A 13,810-nucleotide genomic window follows, 5' to 3' on the forward strand; every position below is an offset into this window, starting at 1 on the left:
ACACACACAGTACACACACACCCACACACAGTACACACACAGCACACACAGTACACACACACCCACACACAGTACACACACACCCACACACAGCACACACACACCCACACACAGTACACACACACCCACACACAGTACACACACACCCACACACAGCACACACACACCCACACACAGTACACACACACCCACACACAGCACACACACACCCACACACAGCACACACACACCCACACACAGTACACACACACCCACACACAGCACACACACACCCACACACAGTACACACACACCCACACACAGCACACACACACCCACACACAGTACACACACACCCACACACAGCACACACACACCCACACACAGTACACACACACCCACACACAGCACACACACACCCACACACAGCACACACACACCCACACACAGCACACACACACCCACACACAGTACACACACACCCACACACAGCACACACACACCCACACACAGTACACACACACCCACACACAGTACACACACACCCACACACAGTACACACACACCCACACACAGTACACACACACCCACACACAGTACACACACACCCACACACAGTACACACACACCCACACACAGTACACACACACCCACACACAGTACACACACACACAGTACACACACACCCACACACAGTACACACACAGCACACACAGTACACACACACCCACACACAGTACACACACACCCACACACAGCACACACACACCCACACACAGTACACACACACCCACACACAGTACACACACACCCACACACACCCACACACAGTACACACACACCCACACACACCCACACACAGTACACACACACCCACACACAGCACACACACACCCACACACAGTACACACACACCCACACACAGTACACACACACCCACACACAGTACACACACACCCACACACAGTACACACACACCCACACACAGTACACACACACCCACACACAGTACACACACACCCACACACAGTACACACACACCCACACACAGTACACACACACCCACACACAGTACACACACACCCACACACAGTACACACACACCCACACACAGTACACACACACCCACACACAGTACACACACACACAGTACACACACACCCACACACAGTACACACACAGCACACACAGTACACACACACCCACACACAGTACACACACACCCACACACAGCACACACACACCCACACACAGTACACACACACCCACACACAGTACACACACACCCACACACAGTACACACACACCCACACACAGTACACACACACACAGTACACACACACCCACACACAGCACACACACACCCACACACAGTACACACACACCCACACACAGTACACACACACCCACACACAGTACACACACACCCACACACAGTACACACACACCCACACACAGTACACACACACCCACACACAGTACACACACACACAGTACACACACACCCACACACAGTACACACACAGCACACACAGTACACACACACCCACACACAGTACACACACACACAGTACACACACACCCACACACAGCACACACACACCCACACACAGTACACACACACCCACACACAGTACACACACACCCACACACAGTACACCCACACACAGTACACACACACCCACACACAGTACACACACACCCACACACAGTACACACACACCCACACACAGTACACACACACCCACACACAGTACACACACACCCACACACAGTACACACACACCCACACACAGTACACACACACCCACACACAGTACACACACACCCACACACAGTACACACACACCCACACACAGTACACACACACCCACACACAGTACACACACACCCACACACAGTACACACACACCCACACACAGTACACACACACCCACACACAGTACACACACACCCACACACAGTACACACACACACAGTACACACACACCCACACACAGTACACACACAGCACACACAGTACACACACACCCACACACAGTACACACACACACAGTACACACACACCCACACACAGCACACACACACACAGTACACACACACCCACACACAGTACACACACAGCACACACAGTACACACACACCCACACACAGTACACACACACACAGTACACACACACCCACACACAGCACACACACACCCACACACAGTACACACACACACAGTACACACACACCCACACACAGTACACACACACCCACACACAGTACACACACACCCACACACAGTACACACACACCCACACACAGTACACACACACCCACACACAGTACACACACAGCACACACACAGTACACACACACCCACACACAGTACACACACACCCACACACAGTACACACACACCCACACACAGTACACACACACCCACACACAGCACACACACACCCACACACAGTACACACACACCCACACACAGTACACACACACACAGTACACACACAGTACACACACACTACACTACAGTACACACACGCACACAGTACACACACACACACACACAGCACACACACACCCACACACAGTACACACACACCCACACACAGTACACACACAGTACACACACACTACACTACAGTACACACACGCACACACACAGTACACACACAGCACACACACAGTACACACACACCCACACACAGTACACACACACCCACACACAGTACACACACAGTACACACACACTACACTACAGTACACACACGCACACAGTACACACACACACACACACAGCACACACACACCCACACACAGTACACACACACCCACACACAGTACACACACAGTACACACACACTACACTACAGTACACACACGCACACAGTACACACACACTACACTACAGTACACACACGCACACAGTACACACACACTACACTACAGTACACACACACACACAGTACACACACAGTACACACACAGTACACACATACAGTACACACACACAGTACACACACACACAGTACACACAGTACACACACAGTACACACACAGTACACACACAGTACACACACACACACACTACACTACAGTACACACACGCACACAGTACACACTACACTACAGTACACACACACACACAGTACACACACACTACACTACAGTACACACACACACACAGTACACACACACTACACTACAGTACACACACACACACAGTACACACACACTACACTACAGTACACACACGCACACAGTACACACACACACAGTACACACACACACACAGTACACACACACTACACTACAGTACACACACGCACACAGTACACACACACTACACTACAGTACACACACACACAGTACACACACACAGTGTACACACACACACACACTACACTACAGTACACACACACACAGTACACACACACACAGTACACACACACACACTGTACACACACACACACAGTACACACACACACACACAGTACACACACACACACAGTACACACACACACACTGTACACACACACACACAGTACACACACACACACACTGTACACACACACACACACACAGTACACACACACACACTGTACACACACACACAGTACACACACACAGTACACACACACTACACTACAGTACACACAGTACACACACACACAGTACACACACACACACTGTACACACACACACAGTACACACGCACACAGTACACACACACTACACTACAGTACACACAGTACACACACAGTACACACACACAGTACACTACACTACAGTACACACACACAGTACACACACAGTACACACACACACACAGTACACACACAGTACACACACACAGTGTGCACACACAGTACACACACACAGTGTACACACACTACACTACAGTACACACACACACAGTACACACTCCCACACACACAGTACACACACTACACTACAGTACACACACACACTACACTACAGTACACACACGCACACAATACACTCCCACACACACAGTACACACACGCACACAGTACACACACTCCCACACACACAGTATACACACACACACAGTACACACACACACAGTACACACACACACAGTATACACACACACAGTACACACACACACACACACAGTACACACAGTACACACACACACAGTACACACACACACACAGTACACACACACACACACAGTACACACACACACACACAGTACACACACACACACAGTACACACACACACACACAGTACACACACACACACTACACTACAGCACACACACACACAGTACACACAGTACACACACTCACACACACAGTACACACACACAGTACACACACACACACACACAGTACACACACACACACAGTACACACACACACACAGTACACACACACAGTACACACACACACAGTACACACACACACACACAGTACACACACACACACAGTACACACACACACATTACACACACACTACACTACAGCACACACACACACAGTACACACACACACACAGTACACACACACAGTACACACACTACACACACACAGTACACACACACACAGTACACACACACACACACAGTACACACACACACACAGTACACACACACACACACTACACTACAGCACACACACACACACAGTACACACACTACACACACTACACACACACAGTACACACACACACACACAGTACACACACACACACAGTACACACACACACACAGTACACACACACACACACAGTACACACACACACACAGTACACACACACACACAGTACACACACAGTACACACACAGTACACACACACACAGTACACACACACACAGTACACACACACAGTACACACACACACACACAGTACACACACAGTACACACACACACAGTACACACACACACAGTACACACACACACAGTACACACACACACAGTACACACACACACAGTACACACACACACAGTACACACACACACACACAGTACACACACACAAACAGTACACACACACACAGTACACACAGTACACACACACACACAGTACACACACACAGTACACACACACACACACAGTACACACACACAGTACACACACACACACACACAGTACACACACACAGTGCACACACACAGTACACACACAGTACACACACACACACAGTACACACAATAGCCGCCATTCGCCCTTAAGTGACTGCAACGTCACCACGGCACCCGTGCCAGGCTAGGTGCATGAGGAGGTCACGTGACAGACCCTGCTGGTGCCATGGGTTGTACTGCTGTGCCAGGCTAGGTGCATGAGGAGGTCACGGGACAGACCCTGCAGGTGCCATGGGTTGTACTGCTGTGCCAGGCTAGGTGCATGAGGAGGAGGTCACGGGACAGACCCTGCAGGTGCCATGGGTTGTACTGCTGTACCAGGCTAGGTGCATGAGGAGGTCACGTGACAGACCCAGCAGGTGCCATGGGTTGGCTGCTGCTGTGCCAGGCTAGGTGCATGAGGAGGAGGTCACGGGACAGACCCAGCAGGTGCCATGGGTTGGCTGCTGCTGTGCCAGGCTAGGTGCATGAGGAGAAGGTCACGGGACAGACCCAGCAGGAGGTCACGGGACAGACCCAGCAGTTGACTGCTGTGCCAGGCTAGGTGCATGAGGAGGAGGTCACGGGGCAGACCCTGCAGGTGCCATGGGTTGTACTGCTGTGCCAGGCTAGGTGCTTGAGGTCACGGGACAGACCCTGCAGGTGCCATGGGTTGTACTGCTGTGCCAGGCTAGGTGCATGAGGAGGAGGTCACGTGACAGACCCAGCAGGTGCCATGGGTTGTACTGCTGTGCCAGGCTAGGTGCATGAGGAGGAGGTCACGGGACAGACCCAGCAGGTGCCATGGGTTGGCTGCTGCTGTGCCAGGCTAGGTGCATGAGGAGGAGGTCACGGGACAGACCCAGCAGGTGCCATGGGTTGGCTGCTGCTGTGCCAGGCTAGGTGCATGAGGAGGAGGTCATGGGACAGACCCAGCAGGTGCCATGGGTTGTACTGCTGTGCCAGGCTAGGTGCATGAGGAGGAGGTCACGGGACAGACCCAGCAGGTGCCATGGGTTGGCTGCTGCTGTGCCAGGCTAGGTGCATGAGGAGAAGGTCACGGGACAGACCCTGCAGGTGCCATGGGTTGACTGAGGTGACCGGTAGATGCACCACCAGCTGTACCCCGCAGCCTTGCCTGCCAGAGGAGCTCACCGATGGGACTTTGCCCAGATCTTTCAAGGGTTTGTGAGCTCCTCACACAATCCAGCCTGCAGGTTAAACCCAGGACGGATCGTAGGCAGGCCAGCCTAAATGTTTCTAACCGGCGAAGATGCTCCACTAGGGGGGTCCACGTTTCGCAAGCGTAGAGAAGGGAGGGAATGACCGTGGCCGAGAAGACCCGAAGCTTCGTGCGGAGCGACAGACCAGGCAGCTTGCACACAGCGTCACGCAGCAAATCAAAAGAAAATGCTGCCCTACTATTGATTCGGAGTGAGACTTCTGCTGTCAAACTGGAGCCGGTCATAAGCACACTGCCCAGATATGGGAAACTCTCCACTCTCTCCACTACTGCCCAATCACCGATTGGGAGTTGTGTGGGTGGAGTGTCCGATGGTACAAAACACCCAGGCAGGTGCTTAGTTTTAGTGGGGCTGATGGTAAGGCCCCACCCTCTTAGTGGCACGCTCCAGTTTCAGCAGCAGCGCCTCTAACTCTTCCTCCGAGTGAGCCGCAATTACCAGGTCATCGGCATACATAACATAGTTGACCAATAGGGAGCCATCCCTTGACCGCACCCGGGCATCAATCAGCCTCCCACTGTATCTGTACCAGATGGAAATTCCTCTGGTACAGCCATTGAATGCTTCACGAATTACGTGTTCAAAAAAGATGTAAAATAATGTGGGAGCCAGAGGACATCCCTGTCGCACCCCAAGGTGTACAGGGAATGGCTCCGACTCCCGGCCACGTAGTTTTATCCGGGCCCGCTCACCATCATGAAGGTCCTTAATGATCGTGAGCAGAGAATCGGGGACTCCGAAAGCACGAAGAACAACCCAGAGCCCAGGCCTACTGATGGTATCATAGGCCTTGACCAGGTCAACAAAGCAGAGATGTAGGTCTTGTTGGAATTCCCTACACCTCTGCTGTAGCAGACGGACAGAAAATATGGCATCTGTGCAGGACCGCCCTTTCCTGAAACCGCATTGGGGCTCCGCAAGCCTCTCCTCAGCGTGCCTAGCAAGGCGATGTTGAATAACCAGGACCTTTCCCGGCCTCACACTGAGGAGTGAGATGCCCCTGTAGTTGTTATAGTCTGTGCGGTCCCCCTTCTTAAAGAGGGGGACCACCAGGGCATCCTTCCAATCCTGCGGAACCCGTCCAGTGGTTCAGACCGTTGTTATGATGTCACGGAGGGCAGTCTGTGCACAAATGCCAGCCTCCCTCAGCATTGCCGGATTAAACTAGTGTGTGTGGCCTGTAGCAATATGTTATATAGAGGCCAGAGATCGCAACCGGGTACCCGATACCCGTACCCCACCGATACCCGGCTACCCGTACCTGGCCGGGTACGGGTTTGCGACCCTGGTGCGGCCGGGTACGGGTACGGGTAGGGTACGGGTAGGGTAGGGGTAGGGTACGGGTAGGGTACGGGTAGGGTACGGGTAGGGTACGGGTAGGCCGTGAGTCACTGGTGAGTCCCCGTTTGTCACTCATTTCCCAACGTCTTGTCTCTTCTCACGATTCAAGTTGCTAGAATCAACCCACCCGCGCCTGCAACGTGGCTTCATCCCAGAGGTCGCAACCGAGTACCCGATACCCGTACCCTACCCGATACCCGTACCCTACCCGATACCCTACCCGATACCCGATACACGTACCCTAGCCGATACCCGTACCCTACCCGATACCCGTACCCTACCCGATACCCGTACCCTACCCGATACCCGTACCCTACCCGATACACGTACCCTACCCGATACCCGTACCCTACCCGATACCCGTACCCTACCCGATACCCGTACCCTACCCGATACCCGTACCCTACCCGATACCCGTACCCTACCCGATACCCGGCTACCCGTACCCAGCCGGGTACGGGTTTGCGACCCTGGTGCGGCCGGGTACGGGTAAGGAATCAAAACCCGTTTGAGACCTCTGACAGAGGCTCTAAATAAAAAAAAAACTTAAATATTTAAACACATTTTTTTTACTTGCATAGTAAAGTAATTGTATTTTTCATTTGCTAAACAGCCAGATAATACGAAAAATCGCTAACTTTAAACACCGCACTATGAGACATCTCCTTTACCAGTGGCAATTTATAGTAGTAGGTTTTTAAATCCTTTATATTAAGTTCGCTCGCTTGCTTGCGCGCTTAGGACCGTGCAAATCTTTCGGTCGTTTTTTTTAAACCCACTTCCCGTGATCCAATCGAGCTGACGTTTTGCACACAGACTCGTTGTGCGTGACAATTGATTTTCGTGAAATTTTTTTTCCAAAAAAAACAATTATCAGTGCAGGGATCGTAGCATTTGTAGCTGCTTTTGCTGCTAGAATAATCCAGCACGGTCACTCAGCATTGCACACTTGGGAGGTCATCTCTGCCCAGAAATTTTCCTGGCCTCAGACTCTGGATCCACTTCAGTACTTCCTCAACAGATGGCGCCTCAGCCACACAGAGACCCACAGACTCGCCACAGAGAGAAACCCACAGACTCACCACACAGAGAGACCCACAGACTCACCACAGACTCACCACACAGAGACCCACAGACTCACAAACTCACCACACAGAGATCCACAGACTCACCACACAGAAACCCACAGACTCACCACACAGAGACCCACACTCACCACACAGAGACCCACAGACTCACCACAGAGACCCACAGACTCACCACACAGAGATCCACAGACTCACCACACAGAGACCCACAGACTCGCCACACAGAGACACACAGACTCACCACACAGAGACCCACAGACTCGCCACACAGAGACGCACAGACTCACCACACAGAGACCCACAGACTCACCACACAGAGACCCACAGACTCACCACACAGAGACCCACAGACTCACCACACAGAGACCCACAGACTCACCACACAGAGACCCACAGACTCACCACACAGAGACCCACAGACTCACCACACAGAGACCCACAGACTCACCACACAGAGACCCACACTCACCACACAGAGACCCACAGACTCACCACACAGAGACCCACAGACCCACAGACTCACACAGAGACCCACAGACTCATCATAGAGACCCACAGACTCACCACACAGAGACCCACAGACTCACCACACAGAGACCCACAAACTCACCACACAGAGACCCACAGACTCGCCACACAGAGACCCACAGACTCACCACAGAGACCCACAGACTCACCACAGAGACCCACAGACTCACCACACAGAGACCCACAGACTCACCACACAGAGACCCACAGACTCACCACACAGAGACCCACAGACTCACCACACAGAGACCCACAGACTCACCACACAGAGACCCACAGACTCACCACACAGAGACCCACAGACTCACCACATAGAGACCCACAGACTCACCACACAGAGACCCACACTCACCACACAGAGACCCACAGACTCACCACACAGAGATCCACAGACTCACCACACAGAGACCCACAGACCCACAGACTCACACAGAGACCCACAGACTCACCACACAGAGACCCACAGACTCACCACAGAGACCCACAAACTCACCACACAGAGACCCACAGACTCGCCACACAGAGACCCACAGACTCGCCACACAGAGACCCACAGACTCACCACAGAGACCCACAGACTCACCACACAGAGACCCACAGACTCACCACACAGAGACCCACAGACTCACCACACAGAGACCCACAGACTCACCACACAGAGACCCACAGACTCACCACACAGAGACCCACAGACTCACCACACAGAGACCCACAGACTCACCACAGAGACCCACAGACTCACCACAGAGACCCACAGACTCACCACACAGAGACCCACAGACTCACCACACAGAGACCCACAGACTCACCACACAGAGACCCACAGACTCACCACACAGAGACCCACAGACTCACCACAGAGACCCACAGACTCACCACACAGAGACCCACAGACTCACCACAGAGACCCACAGACTCACCACACAGAGACCCACAGACTCACCACAGAGACCCACAGACTAACATAGACCCATAAACTTGAAGACACCCATACTCACATGGACCCACAGACTAATACAGAGACCCACAGATTTGCAGACTCAGGATCACTACTATCACCACCCCACCACCACAACCACCCCCCCGCCCCCATCACCACCACCACCACCACCACCACCCCCATCACCACCACCACCACCCCCATCACCACCACCATCACCACCACCATCACCACCACCACCACCCCCATCACCACCACCACCACCCCCATCACCACCACCACCACCACCCCCCCGCCCCCATCACCACCACCACCCCCCCGCCCCCATCACCACCACCACCACCATTACCACCACCCCCATCACCACCACCCCCATCACCACCCCCATCACCATCACTAAAAAAAGATCCCCCAGGTAACCTCTAGCAGGCTGTAGATGAAAGTGCTGTTAGTAGCAAAGACAAAGATCCCCCAGGTAGCCTCTAGCAGGCTGTAGGGGCAAGTGCTGTTAGCAAGTAGCAGCAGCAGCAGCAGCGTCTATGAAGGCTACCGGCACTGTGGCTACACACAGAACGGGTGGGTGGTGTGGATAACCATCACCACCCCCCCCCCCCATCATCACCACCCCCATCACCACAAAGACAAAGGAACCCCGTGTAGCCTCTAGCAGGCTATCGGGGCAAGTGCTGTAAGTAGCAGCAGCCTGTGAAGGCTGCCACTGTGGCACACACAGAGAGGGTGGTGTGGATATCACCACCACCATCACTACCACCCTCCTATTACTACCACCACCCCCCTATCACTACCACCACCATCACCATCGTTACCATCACCACTACCACCACCCCCCTATCACCACCACCACCCCCCTATCACCACCATCACCATCGCTACCACCACCATCACTACCACCACCACCATCACTACCACCACCACCACCATCACTACCACCACCACCATCGCTACCATCACCACCATCACTACCACCACCATCACCTCCATCACTACCACTACCACCCCCACCACCACCACCACCCCCAGCACCCCCCTCACTACCACCACGACCATCACCACCCCCACCACCACCACTCCCACCACCACCCCCACCACCACCACTCCCACTACCACCCCCACCACCACCACCACCATCACCACCACCCCCAGCACCCCCCTCACTACCACCACGACCATCACCACCCCCACCACCACCACCACCACCCCCACCACCCCCACCACCACCATCACCACCACCCCCAGCACCCCCCTCACTACCACCACCTCCACCATCACCACCATCACTACCTTGACGAGATTCCCCACGGCGGCCTGCACAGCAAGGACGGGGGCCGTCAGATCCGGAATGGCCTTCCCGTCCACCTCACCCTCCTCGTGCATGATCACCAAGTGGGAGATCTGCTGGGCCACGGGCTCCAGGATGCTCTCGATGGTCTTTGTGTGAAACACGGGCATCTTGGCGGCTGCTGCTGCTGCTGTTGATGTTGTGAGGAATGTGGAACACACACAGACAGAAATAAACTATTAAAATTTGTGTTCGTGAGATACGCTGGCGTCGACTTTACCTCAGAAAGATTAAAATTTGTATCGAGAAATGAACCCTGAGAGAGAAAATGTTGAGAGAAAGTAACTAAGAGATGATGGTGATAACAAAAAAAAATCGTGTTCGTGAGTTGACCCGGCGTCTTCCCCGTGGTCGACTTTACCTCAGAAATATTAAAATTTGTATCGAGAAATGAACCCCGAGAGAGAGAATGTTGAGATTAAGTGACTAAGGGATGGTGGTGAAAATAGCAAAAAATAAATTAAAAATTCGTGTTCGCGAGGTAACTCGGCGTCTTCCCCGTGGTCGACTTTACCTCAGAAAGATGATTTTTATAAGCGAGAAATGAACCTTGAGAGAGAGAATGTTGAGATAAAGTAACTAAGGGATGAGGATGATGATAGCAACAACATTTTTTTTAAAATTCGTGTTCGTGAGCAAACCCGGCGTCTTCCCCGTGGTCGACTTTACCTCAGAAAGATGATTTTTATAAGCGAGAAATGAACCTTGAGAGAATGTTGAGATAAAGTAACTAAGGGATGAGGATGATGATAGCAACAACATTTTTTTTTAAATTCGTGTTCGCGAGTTAACCCGGCGTCTTCCCCGTGGTCGACTTTACCTCAGAAAGATGATTTTTATAAGCGAGAAATGAACCTTGAGAGAATGTTGAGATAAAGTAACTAAGGGATGAGGATGATGATAGCAACAACATTTTTTTTTTAATTCGTGTTCGCGAGTTAACCCGGCGTCTTCCCCGTGGTCGACTTTACCTCAGAAAAATCAAAATTTGTATCGAAAAATGAACCTTGAGAGAGAATGTTGAGATAAAGTAACTAACGGATGATGATGATAGCAACAAAATAAAATTAAAAATTCGTGTTCGCGAGTTAACCCGGCGTCTTCCCCGTGGTCGACTTTACCTCAGAAAGATGATTTTTATAAGCGAGAAATGAACCGTGAATGTGTAAATACGAAGAAAAGATTTAAAAAAACAACTAAAAATTTCGTGTTCGTAAGGCGACGGCTGCGGGGACCACGGCAAAGTCGACTTTAACCTCAGAGTTGGTGACAATTTTTCGAGCGATAAACCAACCGGCGAGACAGCGAATGCGGAGAAAAAGTGAAGATATTAAGATAATTACATTAAAAAAACAATTACAAATTGCGTGTTCGTGAGGCGGCGTTGGTGGGGGGCGACGTCTTTCCCCGCCGCTCGACTTTACCTCAGACTTGACGAGAAATGAACCGCGATAAGACGATGTCGACAAGAAAGTAACGAAGAGACGATGGCTTGCAGGAGGGGGGGCGATGATGGTGGTGGTTGTGGTGGTCGTAGTTGATGTTTGGTGGTAAAATAAAATAAAACTTCAACAAAAATTGGAGGGAAAAGTTGACGCCGTCCAGCCGCTCGCCTTTTATAGGTGACGTCATCGAGGGCCCCACCCTCCCCCCTAGCCCCCACCCTCCTCCACCAGCCCCCACCCAATGATGTCGCGCGCCCATCCGCCGCAATGTTAAAGGAGAAGGGGGGGGAGGACAGTGGTAGCCCCTCCCCTACTGCCCCCCTCCAATGTTATTGCTACAAGACACGCCCATACAACTCCTTATATGGAAATGGATTCGACAAGCCCCACCCCCTCCGACTGTCAATCATCGCCCCCGCAATGTTAAAGCTATGGGGGGGAGATACAGTGGGGCAGCCCCGCCCCCTCCACCTGTCAATCATAAGCCCCGCCTCCTACTGCCCCCTCTAATGTTATTGATATAAGACACGCCCATACAACTCCTTATATGGAAATGGTTTCGACAAGCCCCGCCCCCTCCACCTGTCAATCATTAACCCCGGCTCCTACTGCCCCCCTCTAATGTTGTTGATACAAGACACGCCCATACAACTCCTTATATGGACATAGATTCGACAAGCCCCGCCCCCTCCACATGTCAATCATTAACCCCTCCCCCCTCCCCCGCAATGTTAAAGCGATACAAGCCACGCCCATCCCCAACCCATACATGAAAGTGACCCCGCCCCACCAAATGCCC

At 52.4% G+C, this 13,810-nt stretch overlaps 1 protein-coding gene across 1 annotated transcript in view; it reads right to left on the bottom strand.

Moving 5' to 3' along the window:
* Positions 1 to 13,167, bottom strand: part of LOC144955071 (vinculin-like) — a 20,469-nt gene extending 7,302 nt beyond the window's left edge. The window contains exons 1-2 of the mRNA XM_078885419.1: positions 12,991 to 13,167; positions 11,509 to 11,696 (exon numbers count right to left, since the gene is read on the bottom strand). Of these exons, the coding sequence (XP_078741545.1) occupies positions 11,509 to 11,676 (168 nt within the window). The 5' untranslated portion in view covers positions 11,677 to 11,696; positions 12,991 to 13,167. The remainder of the gene's footprint in view (positions 1 to 11,508; positions 11,697 to 12,990) is intronic.
* Between the last annotated feature and the right edge of the window lie 643 nt (positions 13,168 to 13,810).

The sequence above is a fragment of the Lampetra fluviatilis genome, unplaced genomic scaffold (genome assembly GCF_964198595.1).
Source record: "Lampetra fluviatilis unplaced genomic scaffold, kcLamFluv1.1 SCAFFOLD_904, whole genome shotgun sequence".
NCBI classification, from domain to species: domain Eukaryota; kingdom Metazoa; phylum Chordata; class Hyperoartia; order Petromyzontiformes; family Petromyzontidae; genus Lampetra; species Lampetra fluviatilis.